This window comes from Littorina saxatilis, linkage group LG17 (assembly GCF_037325665.1).
Source record: "Littorina saxatilis isolate snail1 linkage group LG17, US_GU_Lsax_2.0, whole genome shotgun sequence".
NCBI classification, from domain to species: Eukaryota; Metazoa; Mollusca; class Gastropoda; order Littorinimorpha; family Littorinidae; genus Littorina; species Littorina saxatilis.
This window is the reverse complement of record NC_090261.1, coordinates 59,856,740-59,874,901: the sequence shown is the minus strand read 5'-3', so window position 1 is coordinate 59,874,901 and position 18,162 is coordinate 59,856,740. Positions and strand designations below refer to the sequence as shown.

The 18,162-nt window shown below is 42.2% G+C and overlaps 2 protein-coding genes and 1 long non-coding RNA gene across 3 annotated transcripts in view; 1 reads left to right on the top strand and 2 right to left on the bottom strand.

Moving 5' to 3' along the window:
- The window catches only part of LOC138951926 (uncharacterized), a 272,464-nt gene that overhangs the window by 233,087 nt on the left and 21,215 nt on the right, over positions 1 to 18,162 (top strand). The window lies entirely within an intron of this gene.
- Positions 1,976 to 6,445, bottom strand: LOC138951879 (uncharacterized). Its single transcript, XM_070323437.1, has 3 exons — positions 6,134 to 6,445; positions 5,506 to 5,635; positions 1,976 to 4,509 (listed from the first exon to the last, which is right to left on the bottom strand). The coding sequence occupies exons 1-3, from the start codon at positions 6,183 to 6,185 to the stop codon at positions 4,371 to 4,373; spliced, it is 321 nt and encodes a 106-aa protein (XP_070179538.1). The 5' UTR covers positions 6,186 to 6,445; the 3' UTR covers positions 1,976 to 4,370.
- Positions 9,630 to 18,024, bottom strand: LOC138951878 (COMM domain-containing protein 1-like). The gene is made up of 3 exons (XM_070323436.1): positions 17,841 to 18,024; positions 10,679 to 10,972; positions 9,630 to 10,255 (listed from the first exon to the last, which is right to left on the bottom strand). Exons 1-3 carry the CDS (start codon positions 18,006 to 18,008, stop codon positions 10,151 to 10,153), a joined length of 567 nt encoding a protein of 188 aa, XP_070179537.1. The 5' UTR covers positions 18,009 to 18,024; the 3' UTR covers positions 9,630 to 10,150.

Sequence of the window (18,162 nt, the reverse complement as noted above, 5' to 3'; positions counted from 1 at the left end):
CAAAATTAATGTTAGTGCTTTATTAAACATAGTTTGCTTGTTTTTATAATTCACAAATCATGAAGTAAATGACGCCACTCAGTGTCTGACGGGCTATAAAACCTGGGTGCACGCTACAGACTATACGTCCAGCCTATCCATTTTGCTGTGGCACTCTGAATCTTCCGTAGAACTATCAATATGAACTAAATGCCTTCTGCGCATGAACCGGAAATAGCCTTGTAATGAAATAGGAAATGACGTTATACTGTTTTGGTGCATGCGCAGAAGCTGAAAAAAGGTCTGCTGAATGGAAACATCAGGATACAACAAAAGACAGCACAATCATCGTATATAGGTCTCATTCCTTTGAGAATTATTGTTAGGCCGACCTTTCTCTATTATATGTGTCCAAGACTTTGCATTTTTTTATCGTCGTTCTTCACGATAAATGAAGAAAATTTGGATCTTCAGATAAATACATTTAAAAAATTCAATCAAAAGAGTAAAAAGTAACAAATGCACTGACAGATTGTTGTATCTCTGAGGAAAGGAGGTGAAATCTTTGTGTCAGCATGAGTCAAAAATATGGGGTATACATTGCACATTGCCGAAGACACTTTTTATTGCCAAAGTTCATTAAAATCATGCTAGGCAAACATGATAACCACAATGACGCATGGAGTCAGCAATATATCAGGGCATAACTCTCAAACGTGTAGGGTCTCGAATCGGCGTCGCTGTTATGCTTCTCAGTAATGCAGCAAGCAGCATTCAAATACTTCATTTAACAAGTACAATGTGTGTTTATTTGTGACAAAATGATTTTTTACAATCTCCAAAAAAACGTTTTATGCATAGCTTTTCAGTGAAGCAATTGAAATGATTAGTCTGTTAATTCGTGTGCCGTCGGAGTTCCTGGCTTTTATCTTTGCAGTAATAATTAGGCCATTCGTATTGCTATTGCTTCATTTAGCCTGAACTCGTGTTTTCAATTATTAAAAGCGGTTTTCTGCCAAATAACTGTCTCGTACAGATCGAATGATTCTCTGGCGTTCGGAACTGAACAGACGCGTAGACTCCACCGCGTGACCGGTCGACTGTTGCTCTTTTCTCTGAACACGAGAGGACAACGAAGGGAGGCAACTCCCCGTTGTCAAGCAGCCCTATACTGTTCATAATTGCTGCTCCATCATATGAAACATGATCTCCATTTGTAGCAGCGGGGACTGACTGTTTCGCAAAGTGCCTGTTGAATACACGCACGAGACATATCGGCATCAAGTAGTCTGGTAGCAGAAACATCGCGTGCCACATGAAAGTGGTTGGAAACACTGATTATTAGTTGGACACGAACTGGGTGCTTTTAGGATGGAGCGGAGAATTTGTTTTGACGACCTGTTTGATCACCCCATGCTGGTAAATTACAGTAACTACCCACAGAGCCGGAAAGTGATTATTTTCTAAGTGAACAAGAGTTGTGCTGAATACGAGTATTCTGTCACCGTGAACAATGCTGAAGTTTTCTGTGGGTGTAGTCTCGTGTCGGCACAGTTTGAGAATGTTGGACTTTTTTTTTTTAAATCAAATATCATAATTTTGCTTTCAAAAGGTTTGGCCCTGTTCACAAACAGGACCTTTGAACGAAATCTAAAAGAAAAATTTGAAGAAACAAAACGATGTGTGTTGTTTACTCCACTACACACTCACACACACACACACACACAAACACACACAAACACACACACACACAAACACACACACAAACACACACACACACACACACATGAACACACACACACACACACACATGAACACACACACACACACACACAAACACACACACACACACACACACACACACACATGAACACACACACACACACGAACACAATCATGAGCACACACACATGAACACACACTTGTATAATTATTCACATTCAAACACATTTCCGAGTAGACACGCACACCAACTTGAAGAACAGAACTCAAGGGATGTCAGTTACAGTCTTTATAAGCTGAAATCAAAGAGAGAGAAAGAAATTCATAGTTAGTACAAAATCTTGATTCTCAGTTTTTCGAATGTGGACTGGAATGGAAGTTGCGAGTACGTAAACGAATATAGTCTTTTTCTTCTGCTTCTGCGTTCGACAGTCTATTCTAAAACCGCACTCTGCATTCATCTGATGACATTTGATGAGCTACGTTTTCTTTGACTAGTGCATAAAAAAGCGGTATTTGTCAAAACTCTATATATATACTCTTCCCCCAAAAAGCTAAGGACCAGTGAAGAAAATGTATACCATCTTTTAAAGAAATGCTGAAAAATCAAGGGACGAATGTAAAATAGATTCTTGTCTTTTAGTTAGCATTCACAAGAGGACTTTGAGTGTTAAGAAACCTTTTAGGCAGACAGTTTTATTGCACCATGCGTAGCGCGTGAAAATAAAAAACGCTAGCGCTGGACCCGAGTATTCTTCAGACTGGCTCGCTCCCCCAGTATGAAAGTTTTTGTCTTGTGCACGTGGATTTAAAAAAAAAAAAATTATTTATTTATTTTACACAATTAAAATTTTTTTTATAGTAAAATAAAACATTAAAACGTTCATAATAAACAATAGTAAACAAGAATTAAAAATAAAAATAAAAAATGTGACCGCCCATGCCGGGAATCGAACCCGGATCACTTGGATTAAAAAAAAATTTTAAAAAATTATTTATTTATTTTACACAATTAAAAAAACTATTAGAGTAAAATAAAACATTAAAACGTTCATAATAAACAATAGTAAACAAGAATTAAAAAAAATTAAAAAAATAAAAATTTGACCGCCCATGCCGGGAATCGAACCCGGATCACTTGGATTAAAAAAATTTAAAAAAAAATTATTTATTTATTTTACACAATTAAAAAAAACTATTAGAGTAAAATAAAACATTAAAACGTTCATAATAAACAATAGTAAACAAGAATTAAAAAAAATTAAAAAAATAAAAATTTGACCGCCCATGCCGGGAATCGAACCCGGATCACTTGGATTAAAAAAAAAATTATTTATTTATTTTACACAATTAAAAAAACTATTAGAGTAAAATAAAACATTAAAACGTTCATAATAAACAATAGTAAACAAGAATTTTTTTTTAAAAAAATAGATCGCCCATGCCGGGAATCGAACCCGGATCACTTTGGCCATAGACTCTCTCGTGCTCTCTGTCTCTCTTTCACCGAGACCAAACCCTGCATTGTAATATTTTTGCCGAGACCATATGCCCACCCGTTGTCTGGCTTGCAAATCATGCTTTTCTCGTCACTGCGTGACGTGTTCGGCTCAGGCCGCCCAAGTCTCCCCTTTAGTTCAGGCTGTTCGCAAAGCGACCAGCCTCCCACCGCAAAAACTCCCCCCGTTAAGAGTCGTTTTGGTGGAATATTTCGCATTTAGGTCCCAGGTAACATTATGAAGTTTTAATACGATCAATCGGACCTATTATCAAGTTAGTGTATCAACTTTTGAACGAACTGCGCCCAGTACTGAGTTTCCCAGCAATAAGCTGTTAAGTCGAGACAGACAGACAGACAGATACACACACACACACACAGAGACACACAATTAAAGTCTGTTGGACCCTAGTACTGCGTACTCGGGGATAATCTGCGTTACGTTAAAAAGGGGGTGCTTTTTAAAGTCCTATGAAATCCGCCCAAAACATGCCAGGGCAAAATTGTGTGATGCACGTGCCACAGTAGTGTCCAGGCCATGAAAGGTGCTCACCAGTGTCCGTTTACACGCTCTTTACACGCTGATAAGACCGTGACTGACACACTAACGAAATACAGCACTGCAGCAACGTGATGTCTCTACTACGAAAACTAATACATTTGTTTGGCCGATCCTTAACTTTTTGTGAAGAGTATAAGTACAAAGAGGCACAGTCAACCAGTGTCACCACATGACTGACACTACAACACAATTGTAGACACGTAAGCATGGCTACACCGTCCACAATGCCACCGCACGTGCGACAAAAAGGTTGAGGACAAAAACGTCGATGCACGAAAGGTCGAGGACATGTGTATGAGTCAAAACGCCGAAGGTGACCTGAGGTCGAATGCAACAAAAGGTCGACATCAAAAGGTCGAGGCGACAAAAGGTCGAGGGTTGGAAATGTTGAGTTCCCGTTCTGCACGTAATTTTTATTTTTTTATTTTTTTATTATCGCGCTCTGCACGTACACTACTGTCCGTGACCCTTTATCGCATTCGCGACCTTTTGTCGCACTCGACTTTTAGTCGCCCCCGATGTTTTGACTCTCCACCAAATGCCATCGACATTTTTTGACTCGACCTTTTGGTCCTTGACATGTTGGTTCTCTCCCACGACGGTCAGGTTTCAGCGGCAGGTTTTGTTAATCATGCGTGTGAGCTGGGCCACTCTCTTGTCCATGTCCAGTATCTTGTGTCGCATCCAGTGGCGCTGCTGGCACCTGTCTACAAGCCTCGTCACACACCGCAGGATACGCTGGTAGTCCCTGACAAACAAACACATATAAAACATTGAAAAACAGATAGACTACAGCAAATGTAACGTTTTGTTTTGTTATTAATAAACGGTCCAATCACCTTAAAAAAAAAATTTTTTAAAGTACCATTCTTGTTTTTTGATTTTACAAAAATAAAAAAAAAATTAAAAAATGGTTATAGATACTGGAACGTTGGATCTTTGACAAAACAAAACTTACTGGAACGTTTACTCTTTGACAAAACAAAACTTTCCTTTCAATGGTCATACCACTCTGTTGACATACTTGTGAATGTTTTATTTTGTCCAAAAATAAACGTTCCAGTAACGAACCATTCTTTTTTTTAAATCCTGAACTTGCAACGTTTGACAAGTCTATCTGGTTTTTGGTCTCCGACAATAAAATAAATTCAATGTGTCAAATTTTCGGTGATGATTAAGTGAGTAAACAAAATATTCTCTCGCTAAACAAAGCAAATAGCAAACGAGGAGGAAAGAAGAAGCAACGTAGAATGTTACAACTTCGCTGACACTGAGTGGACCACAGATGTCTCCCGGAAGAATGCTGGACGCAACTACGTAAAATAAAGCAAGAACTCATACGGTCTGAGGTTCGTGAGTAAGAAAGCATCACAAAAAGGTTTTAAACTACCAATGATCGTACCACAAAGAAAGGGCCATTGCATTATTCTTATCTTTCAAAATGCCGTGATATTTCTTTGTGATTGCAAATATGTTGATAGCCACACGGAGAACGGGGAGTAACACACACACACACACACACACACACACACACACACACACACACAACCCCCACACGGACGCGCATACACACACACACACACACACATACACACACACACACACACACACACACACACACACACACAGGCACACACTCACACACACACACACAGGCACACACTCACACACACACACACACACACGCACGCACGCACACACACACACACACACACACACACACACACACAGCAAGTTTACTTACCCGCAATACTCTTGGTTGGTGGAGTCATGGTTTTCGGTCAAGGGGTGATAACAATGCCGGATTCTTCGGTCAAACTTTATCCTCTTCTTCGGGCAGTGCTTGCCTCCCTTGGCTAAACCTGCAGTGATGTCTGAGGGGAGAAAAATGAGGTTATGTATCAAAAAACACCTTTTCAATTGAACTTGCCAGTATTTCTTTGTGTTTCTGTTGTTGTGGCCTTGTTAGTGTAGATGCGTTAAGAATCGGCTCGAATAACTTCATTGTTACTACGTTAAGTAGAGAGTCTGCTTATGTGTGTCAGTAAGTGTGTGTGTGTGTGTGTGTGTGTGTGTGTGTGTGTGTGTGTGTGTGTTTGTGTGTGTGTGCGCGTCTATGTTTGTGTGTGTGGGGGGGGGGGGGGCGGGGTAGTGTAAGGGTCCGGGGGGGGGGGTGTTCGTCTATCAGTCAGTCTGTCTGTCTGTTTGTCTGACTGTCTGACCGTCTGTGGGTATATGTCACCAGAAATATGCCGGTTTGAAGCCAAATTTTAGTATCAACAAGGCGGATTGCTGGCAAAACCCATATGACTGATGGTCAGTAATAAAAATGACAATAAAAAGCAATGAATAGAAATAGAACAAATTCTTACCTGCAAGCACTATGATGACCAATAGCAAACACGCCGTAGAGAAACGAACCATTATGTCACTGAGTCTGGAACCGGCGCCGGTTTCACTTCTCCCGAAGCCACGGTAAATTCTTCACCACACAGCACAAAATCTAAACACTGACACAATCAAACAGCACAGTTCTAGGTAAGTTAAATAAACGCGCAAGACTGATCGAACTCATGCAATCACGTTTCCACAGCCTCTTTTCCTGCGTAAGCTGTGACTGCATCACATCAGACTCGATCAGTTCAAATTCCTGCGTTAGCCGGTTCGACTGAGCGTTCATGCAGTGCTTCCTGCTGTGGGCTAGAAATTGATGTTCTGACATTTGCACACGGAGCCAAATTAGGGTTATTACTGACACCGTAATCTGTGGTTATACTGCTTATTCCGTCTGTTAGTTAGTAACAACGACCGGAGGCTGGTTGGTATTTGATCAAGTGTGGTTTACTAGTGATGGTTGTACACACTTGTATAGACACAAACTGAAAGACATACACGCATTTACAAGAATTCATACCGACGTACACGCGTACTCGCTCAAACAAACACGCGCACACACACTGACTGACACATTATTATTATGGTGAGCTTATATAGCGCGAACCACAATTAACTGTGCTCTCCGCGCTTTACATATTAATTTCTGCCGTGTGAAATGGAATTTTTTTACAGACAGACAGACAAACAAACATTTTTTACACACAATATATAACGCATTCACATCGACCAGCAAACCTCAAGCCTGTTAGGCGAGCATTCACCTTTTGCGGCCTTTATTCCAAGTCACACAGGTATTTGATGGACATTTTTATCTATGCCTATACAATTTTGCCAGGAAAGACCCTTTTGTCAATCGTGGGATCTTTAACGTGCACACCCCAATATAGTGTACACGAAGGGACCTCGGTTTTTCGTCTCATCCGAAAGACTAGCACTTGAACCCACCATCTAGGTTAGGAAAGGGGGGGAGAAAATAGCGGCCTGACCCAGGGTCGAACACGCAACCTCTCGATTCCGAGCGCAAGTGCGTTACCACTCGGCCACCCAGTCCCTTACACATAAATACAGACGCACGCCACATTTACGCACGCACGCACCGTGCTGACGTATACACACACACACACACACACAAACAAACACACACACACAAACACACAAACACACACACACACACACACACACACACACGCACGCACGCACGCTCACACACACCCTGGCACGCACGCACGCACGCACACTCACACACACGCACGCACGCACACTCACACACACACACACACACACAAACAGTGTCCCAAAGCAAAACCGTAAAGCAATTCTAGCAGATCTATTCTTCAGTCGACACATGAGCATGATTACATGCCTAGGAATCACAGCATCAACCGCTAGTCGTTCAACAAGTCAGTGTATTGCGAGCGCTAAGCAAAGTCAGTAAAGTGGACCTCCTCCCCCACCCCAACCCGTTTTTTAACTCCAAAAATCTGAGAACAGCGAGTCTTAAAAGGGAGGAATCAAGTCTTCAAACCATTTTTACTGCTACCCCCATAAAGCTGAGAAAATCGGGTCTCAAAACGGAGACTTGGAAGTAAATTGACACAGGTTACGGACAGATAATCTAAAACAGTAAAGTTAACGTCTTAAAACGTGGGAAATCTTCTGAGGTGGTTTTTACATTTACAAGTTTTGACTAAATGTTTTAACATAGAGGGGGAATCGAGATGAGGGTCGTGGTGTATGTGTGTATGTGTGTGTGTGTGTGTGTGTGTGTGTGTGTGTAGATCGGTTCCGAGAAAACTACTCGACCGATCTTCATGAAACTTCACATGTGAGTTCCTGGGTATGATATCCCCGGACGTTTTTTTTCGTTTTTTTGATAAACGTCTTTGATGACGTCATATCCGGCAGTTAGTGAAACTTGAGGGAGGGGGGGGGGGAGGGGTGGGGTATTAAAAGTGGGGTTCTACTGTACAAGCCCCATCACTCCACATCAGCACACTGCGATTTGTGACCCTCCACCACGAAATGAGTCGCATGTCACCTCGCGCGGTTCTGCGCTAGGCTTAATAAAAGTCCGGGGAGTGTCTGGTAACAGTGTGAGGGTCACCTTAGTCACAGGCTTATAACTCAAACAGTTTTCGCTCTTTTCTAAAACGGTTTTCACCACTGTATAGAGCATAAAAAACTCTTTAGAAAAATGTAACAATATGAAAATCATGCAAAGGTGACATGCGACTCATTCCGTGGTGGAGGGTCACATTTCAGGACGTTCCTCATCATCTGGGTTTCCTCCTCAAGTTCCTGCCCTCTGTCCGTCATCCATGAGCGGTGCGAACACTTGTCTGTCCAGCCATCCACGCAGGCCAGAATGTACTGGTACACTCTGCAACAGTGGAACTTTAACAGTCATTTCTCTACATTTTAAACTAAATTCTCTTCATATTTACACTGATTTCTCTGCATATTTATAGCACATATCCCTGCAAACACGTGTCCATCCAGCCATCCGCACGCAGGCCAGAATGTACTGGTACACTCTGCAAGTAGTGGAACATTTACACTTCTTCTTCTTGCGTTCGCCGGAACATTTACACTGATTTCTCTCCATATTTACACTGATTTCTCTCCATATTTACACCGCTGATTTCTCTGCATCTTTAAACTAATTTCTCTGCATATTAATTATACATATCCATACGGGTAGTCTAGGACGTACTGGTACACTGCAACAGCGGAACATTTACACTGATTTCTCTCCACATTTACACTGAATTCTCTACTTATGTATAGCTATTTCTCAACATATTCACACTGATTTCTGATTTTTATGCATATTTATTTTGATTTATCTGCAATAGTAGAACACTTACTCTGATTTATCTCCATATTTATTTTGATTTGTCCGGCGGCATACCTAAAATACATATTCACACTGATTTCTCCAAGACCGTAACAATGCAAACACTTTGTTTATCTAGACCTCACGGAGGCGATCATGGGGAGAAATGTCACCAGAAAAATGGGGGAAACTCGGGACGAAAGAGTGCTTAGTGACTTGGAGCGATACGGCGATAGGGCGAAAGGAAAATAAGGCGAAAGGGATTGATACTTCTGCAACAATGGCACATTTTTGGCGATTTCTCTGCATATCTCTACCCCATACATATGTATTCTATCTCGCGACATCTCCGTGCTACATTTTTATAACGATTTTTCTACATCTATCTATATATATATATACGACTTGTGTCTGTCTGTGTGTGTGCATAGCCACGTATACATATACAATCAGCAATGTTGTAATTTACTGCATGTCTAGCTAGCACACACACACACACACACACACACACACACACACACACACACACACACACACACACACACACACACACACTTGTACACTTGTACCTGAACACATACACACATATATACAGTCATACGCATTCAGGCAAATGGCTACAACGTATATTTATCATTTTCAAGCTTTTTTAATTTTTATCATTGGGGGAATATTTACAGTTGTGCCCCACTTCGGAACTCATACAAAAGACAACACTTAATAATCTGCAGAACTTAAAGCATCTCATGCTAGTGGTGAAACCATATAGTTCATGAAATACAAACAGAGATGTTTTTTTCAAGATGTTTTTCTTTAAAAGGAACTTTTCATTCATGAAAGCCAAAACACACACACGCACACACACATACACACACACACACACACACACACACACACACACACCCACACACACAACCAGAAATTCTAATGGAGGCTACATTAACACTCTTGCTTCATACTGTTCAGCACACTATGCAGACACTCTCACATGCATGTTCACATTACTCTCCTTCCCACATACATGTGTTCTGCATTCAAAATCTTGCAAGTTTGCTCCTGATGAACATACAAAAAAATATGCTGACATTTTACAATTTCAAACTATTGGCAATGATTCGCAGGTTATGTAACTGTTAACATGTATAATTATTCAGTGTCATTTTTGCACATATTGATTGATTTGTTCTTCGATATCTTGCATGCTGCTTAAAACAGTGGAGAGTTTGTCTTCACTCATCTCAAACCGCACCACATCAGCTTCCTGCAGACAAAAACAAGTATATAAGCATGCATTTTGAGTGTGTGTGTGTGTGTGTGTGTGTGTGTGTGTGGGTGGGTGGTGTGTGTGTGTGTGTGGGTGGTGTGTGTGTGTCACAGTGTGTGTGTGTGTGTGTGTGTGTGTGTGTGTTATGTGTGTGTGTTTTACAAAAAAAGCACAGTATGATACACCTGAGACAGTACTGAAGAATTGCTACTTTACACTAATTTAATGGAGAAATTAAGTTTCTGTTCACTCTCAATTAACAGTTTTCTGTTTGTTTGATTAGTTTCTCCGCAACAATAACGCAATATTTGTTCAGAGCTATTGTATTATTACAGTTTCATATTTCCTTACATTTATTGCCCAACATTTATCAAGTTTTAGTAAAAAAAAAATCATCTTTTATCGAGGAGACAGACTCACTTTGTCTTTTTGTAGGCTATCAGCAATCTGAAGTTCCATGATGGCAGAGGGTGCGTTGATTTCGCTGACATGTCTGGCTTGAGATTTCAGGTCTATCCTCCAGGATACTTTCTGCAGTGTGCTGCCCCACATAGTCTGTGAAATGATGCTCTCGTGGATCTTGGTCTTGTTGGACTTCCAGAACTTTCTGACAGCATTCATCTGCTCCTCCGTGAGTGGGGCCTCTCTTTTCTTGGACTGGGCAGTGAGGAAGACCTCCAGCTGGGTCATGTCCATGTCCGCTGACACCATACTCTGCAAACATAAAAAAAAATTCATTTCATTTAATTACTTTTTTGTCCCATGCCTGGCGAAATTCGGATTGCCTCCTCCCATTGAAAAAAGCCAGCAGTAACAAGAGTTACGCTATCGGGGATGGGGGGGGGGGGGGGAGGTAGCTCAGTTGGTAGAGCACTAGACTTGTGATCTTTGGGTCACGGGCTCGAATCCAGGCCGGGATAGACATGATTCAACTTTATTTGCATGTGGGTACCCGTGTCACTGGCATGTTAAAGACCTCGCTCAACCTGCAATAAATGCAGGTGGCTGATTGGGCGGGGACGTAGCTCAGTTGGTAGCGCGCTGGCCGTTTGTGGCCAGTTGGTCGCTATCAGCGTGGGTTCGATCCCCACGTTCGGTGAGAGATTTATTTCTCGGAGTCAACTTTGTGCAGACTCTCTTCGGTGTCCGAACACCCCCGTGTGCACACATGCGCACGAAAAAGATCCCACCGGTTCACAGCGAAAGTCTCAGGGCTTGGAAAACACGAAGACACGCATGCATCATCTCTCGTCTCTGATTATCATGATCATATTTCGATACTTTGACGAGACAAACCCAATGCTGGTGTGTCGAAGAAGACAGCCACAGAGGGCTTGTTCGAATCAAAGTATCACACCATATCTTCAGCGTATTACCAATACCTGTCCCAATATAGACCAGTTGGTCTAAGAGGACGTTAAACCCTAATAGTCAGTCAGGTGGCTGATTACACCCACACATGCACACACCTGGGTAGCGCCACTCTTGTTGCTGCTAGCTAGATTTCCAATAAGAGGCATGATCAGAATTCCCAGCAATGGGATAATAACAAAATGAATGAAATGTAATGAAAGTGTGCATGTTTTTATCCTACTTACGTGAGAGAGACACCCGTGAGATAATAATCGTTCAAATCACACGTGTGTATATCATGTAAATGAGGTCATGTCAAGCAAGTCTGGCAGGGACCTGTTTTTCCACTGCTTATGATGCCAAAGTCACTGAGACAAACGTCAATGTATCGATTGGAGATTGGATTTCCCTTCTTTGAGTCATGTGACGTCAGAGGCCGACAAAACTTTACTAATTTGGCTTTTCAGGTTGACCGAAACTTCAAAGGAACTAAAAAAAAAAAACGTCATGTGTTTGATTGCATGTGTGTGTGCTGTTCAATGTCAAAACAACAACAAAGTGAGTACATGACGTGTGTTTTGTAGTTCCTTTGAAGTTTCGGTCAACCTGAAACGCCCAAATATGAAGCTTATGTGTTTGATTGCATACATGTGGATTGCATGCATGTGTGTGTGCGCTCGTTCAATCGTCAAAACAACAACAAAGTCATAAGTACCTGAAAGGAATTCGATCGATACACTGATAAATGTTATTTGCGTGTTTGACCAAAATATGACATTTTACACAGATCTCGACAGTCATTGTTCACCTCGACCGCTGGCGCGGTCTCGGAGAACAATGACTGTCTCGATCTGTGTAAAATGTCATATTTTGGTCAAACACGCAAATAACGTATATTATAGAAACAACAAGAGGCGAAGCCATCAAGGCTCACGTAAGAAATCGACAAACAGTAACACAAACTCAATCACTCCGTCACACACACACACACACACACACACACACACACACACACAAAGAGCATAGGTGAAACTGTGCAAGAAAGCGAGACACTAGATCTAGATCTGTCTGTCTGCATGTAGCCTACTTACAAGGACACGACTGCCAACTAGTCTCGGCGCGCTCAAAATAATAATGACCGAGACTTTCAGTACTTCCTTCGCGTGACGTCTAACCCTCTTACGTCATAATGTGACGTCAATGTAATGTGACGTCTTCAAATGTTAGAGTTTCTACCACAGACATACACACGCACAGACGCACGCACGCACGCACGCACGCACAGACAGACAAAGTTACGATCGCATAGGCTACACTTACGTGAGCCAAAAATTGCGCTCGCTAATTACCCCCGATGAATTGTTAGAACTAACACGTCACGCCACACTTTCAGAGTGACGTTTCTTTGCTTTGACGTAATAGATTGCACGAGGCTTTAGAAGAGATCGAGGTTCCAAAACAAGCGTCTTCAATTTAGCTGCCTCGACTGCATGACATTTTCAGTAAAATACACGTAAGTACAGTATGTAGGATAAACAGAATACTACATGGCTTGCTGTGTCGTACCAGATTTACACTCGTTGCTTTTTCAAATAATGAACAGCTCGCTTTCGCTCGCAGTTCAATATTTAAAAAAACAGCTCGTGTAAATCTGGTACGACACAGCAAGCCATGTAGTATTCTCTATCGGTGTATTGAGCAACCTGCATTTCTGGCAGAATTAATTAGATGTCAGTTTTACATGTGACAGCGGTGACACAGGGTTGAGTCATCACAACTCCAGGCCCTTGTTGGATCTGAGTCAAGGGCCGAGGTGCATGAACCGCAAGTGGGTGCCACCCAAATGGGAGAGAACAAACTGTGGGTTCTGATTGGTTGAAATCACAACACTTCTGAGTTTCAACCAATCCAACACTGCCGGTGGCTCCCGTTTGGGTGGTCACTTTGTCGTGCACCTCAGTTTCAACCAATCCAACACTGCGGGTGGCTAGGCTCCCGTTTGGGTGGTAACTTTGTCGTGCACCTCAGTTTCAACCAATCCAACACTGCGGGTGGCTCCCGTTTGGGTGGTAACCTTGTCGTGCACCTCAGTTTCAACCAATCCAACACTGCGGGTGGCTCCCGTTTGGGTGGTAACCTTGTCGTGCACCTCAGTTTCAACCAATCCAACACTGCGGGTGGCTCCCGTTTGGGTGGGAACTTTGTCGTGCACCTCAGTTTCAACCACTCCAACACTGCGGGTGGCTCCCGTTTGGGTGGTAACCTTGTCGTGCACCTCAGTTTCAACCACTCCAACACTGCGGGTGGCTCCCGTTTGGGTGGGAACGTTGTCGTGCACCTCAGTTTCAACCAATCCAACACTGCGGGTGGCTCCCGTTTGGGTGGTAACCTTGTCGTGCACCTCAGTTTCAACCAATCCAACACTGCGGGTGGCTCCCGTTTGGGTGGTAACCTTGTCGTGCACCTCAGTTTCAACCAATCCAACACTGCGGGTGGCTCCCGTTTGGGTGGTAACCTTGTCGTGCACCTTAGTTTCAACCAATCCAACACTGCGGGTGGCTCCCGTTTGGATGGTAACCTTGTCGTGCACCTCAGTTTCAACCAATCCAACACTGCGGGTGGCTCCCGTTTGGGTGGTAACCTTGTCGTGCACCTCAGTTTCAACCAATCCAACACTGCGGGTGGCTCCCGTTTGGGTGGTAACTTTGTCGTGCACCTCAGTTTCAACCAATCCAACACTGCGGGTGGCTCCCGTTTGGGTGGTAACTTTGTCGTGCACCTCAGCCCAGTACTCTTACAACTGAGCAACGTGACTCATCAGATTCAATGCAAGGTCAGTGCACCATACCAGCATAATGCTGGTGACTGCTGATGGGGTCAAAATTGACCACTTGACCATGATAGATGACCACTTATCCAGCAATGGTAAGTGACTCTCGGACAAAACAAGTGATGGTAGCCTTGGCAGCCACTGAGTAATTTGCCCATTCAACTTGTCAAAGTGTTGGATTTTATTTATTTATTAAGGAGATTTCTATAGTGCATAACTAAAAGCACTATACGCGATTACACACACTTTGGGGGAAAGAGTTCTACGTGCTGCAATTTGGTACTTGTGTGAAATACTGCAATAACCGTTTGGGTTTAACGTAAGAAATTTTTCAAACGGTTATTTCTTTACATGTACAAATGCTGGATCTTACAGAAAATGGTCACTATGTTCCACCAATCAGTCGAACCAAGCGTAAAATAGTAAGAAAAACCTGACAACAGTGATTGTGTAACATTTTTCAGGGGAAAAAAGGTGAATGAAAGATCAATTGGTGTGTGTACGGCCGATTTCATTTCCAGTATTTTGAGATTGTCATCATTAAAATACCAGCAATTTCCATTAAACGCGATCCCTGTACGGGGTTTGCTTGCTTTACCAATAACTAGTTAAGTACAATTTTCTGACATCAGTTAAAGCAACAGAAAGGTTGCAGTATTTCACACAAGTACCAAATTGCAGCATGTTGAACTCTTTCCCCCAAAGTGTGTGACGAAATCACGGGTTTTAGGTAAGGAATTTTTTAGCATAACAATTAAATTACGGGTGTCACTGATGCTAATTACGTGTGGAAGTGGTTGAAGTGAAACCCTGGAGTATATTTAAACAATGCATGTGTGTGAATCAGAATACTGTAAAATAACATTAAAAAGTCATCTTTTTAAGAGCTACATATATATACTAGAGGAATACCCGGCTTCGCCGGGGTGAATCGCGAGACAGAGACAGACAGCGTGGCGGTTCATCACAATCACCTCTGCAGGCGAAGTCCTGTCAAACGGGATTGAGAATTTTAGAGCTTATTTCTTAGCCCTATATTATCTGCTGTGGCTTCTCAAATGCCAGAACATACAGACAGACAAAAGCCGCTAGACCCCATCACAAACAGAACTCTATAATACATAGGTTTTTGCCTACACACACACACAAACACACACACACACAGAGAAGCCGTATATATATATGCATATCTGTATCTATAAATATATAGAGATAGGTGAGAGTGTATTTTTCGCGTGGCTATAAATTGATTCGACCTTTTCACTTTGACAGTAAGAACAACTTACGGGTGCAAGGGAAGCGTTCTGGACAGCGCAGTGACATTCTAAAAATAGTCACTCTCAGAAACGGGAATTTGGGGTGAACGGCGCGACAGAGACAGACAGCGTGGCGGTTCACCACAATCACCTTTGAAAGGCGAAGTCCTGTCAAACGGGATTGAGAATTTTAGAGCTTATTTCTTAGCCCTATATTATCTGCTGTGGCTTCTCACATGCCAGAACATGCAGACAGACAAAAGCCGCTAGACCCCATCACAAACAGAACTCTATAATACATAGGTTTTTGCCTACACACACACACAAACACACACACACACAGAGAAGCCGTATATATATATGCATATCTGTATCTATAAATATATAGAGATAGGTGAGAGTGTATTTTTCGCGTGGCTATAAATTGATTCGACCTTTTCACTTTGACAGTAAGAACAACTTACGGGTGCAAGGGAAGCGTTCTGGACAGCGCAGTGACATTCTAAAAATAAATAGTAACTTACAACTGAACGGGAAAGCCACACGAAGGAAGGGAGATAAACGCCAAACACTGGAGAAGATAAGGAAGAGTTACTTATAATGGTGAAATGAACACAAAAACGAACATGAGTTTAGCGCTGCGCGCTGAGAGCACGTGTTGAAATATCTCATCGATGATATTGTGTCCGGGGTGTAGCTGAATACGGTGTCCAAATTTGAAAAAGAACCACCGAGAACTTTGGCGTTGTGATGTGGTGTAGCGGCTATGGTGTGTCGGTATGGGGGCCCGGGTAAGCTGAGGTGGAACCAAAATAGCTGAGGTGGAACCAAAATCGGTTCCGCGCAGCGCGCTGAGAGCACGTGTTGAAATATCTCATCGACCAGGTTGTGTCCAGGGTGTACCTGAATATGATCACCAAATTTGAAACAGATCCATCGAGAACCTTGGCCGCGCATCGCGCACAGACACACAGACACACAGACACACACACACACAGACACTAGTCGTATATATATATATATATATATATATATATATTACTAACAATAAAAGCAAGGCTAACGACAAATTCTGAACTACTTCTTGGTACATATATTAGTACATATCCCATGACCTCCCTTCTTTGTCTCTGTAAATGTACTCTAAGTATATTTCTTGTATTTCAATTGTTCTCTTGTTACATGTATGATGTAACAATTGCACTCTCATAACACATAAAATAGTGGATAAATAAGGGTGCAGAAAATACATCATAGCTGGCTCTACTTTGTGTTGTCCTTGACATTCCAAAATGCACATGTACCTGTTGACCGGATGTGCAAGGGGTCACCACGCTTTTGAGAACTTGCGCGAAAGTCGTTTATCAGTGCTATTGAGATCTAACGAATGACGTCTCACAACGTGCGTGGTCGTCCTTGGCGGTCAAGAAAGCCGCCGCGATCATTGCGCAGACGACACTTATAGACCGCCAATATTTTTGGTGCGCATCACGTGCTCCACATAAATCGGCCGGAAACAAAGAAATTGGGAAACCTGAATAGCTGAGTTTTATTCTCGACTTGCCGAGACTATCATCACAGCGTCATAGATTTCATGACGTCTGTCGCCCATCGCGTCATATTATGGGGACGTAATCTGTTATGTTTCCTTCTATTCGCTGTTCTATTTCTCTCTTGTAATCAACATGACAAGCCGTATGTGTTTGAGTGTGTGTGCTGGTGCTCGCACTCGCCAGAGGCTCGTGAGTCCCTTGATATTCATCCGCTGGGTCTTGACTGAAATACAAGCCATATAAAAAACCACTCGTGTTGTAACCTCTATATATACTGTATAGTGTATATAACCTTTACACCAAAGAAACACAACCCACAGCTCCAAAACTCATCTTAATTAAACTCAAGGTATGGACCGCGGAATAAAAGCAACCAGAAACGACAAGAAAAAAGGGTCAAAGTGCTGCCTGTGACTGTGTCAATGCTCTTTATGTCCGAAGGCCCTCACAGAAAATACATGCGTCACTACTATAGCCGAAATTAGCTCATGTTTCAGACCTACGTACAACACATGCAGTGGGACTTCAAATTCAACTTCAGAACATTGCTGTAATAAAACGCCCACTTCATGTCAAGGAAGACAACTAACCTTCAAAAGACCACGGCATCGAGTCAGTAAGTGGTCAAAATCTTCTTGTGATAAATCTGGATATATCTGTTCTTTGAGAAAATCTTCGCTTATTTCAGATTGACCGTAGTAGCTCTTGCGGGTCAATCCATTCAAAAGGGCCAGGAAACTTTTCGTGTCGTCTGCCATTTTGTTCGCGACATATCATGTGACATCAACATGTATCCAAAATGTTAATTTATTTTCAATAACGAAAAATCCCCATCTATATCTTGAAATATTATATAATTGATAATAAAGTTAATAGTATGTTATTTTAGGATTATGATATTGCAAAAGAACA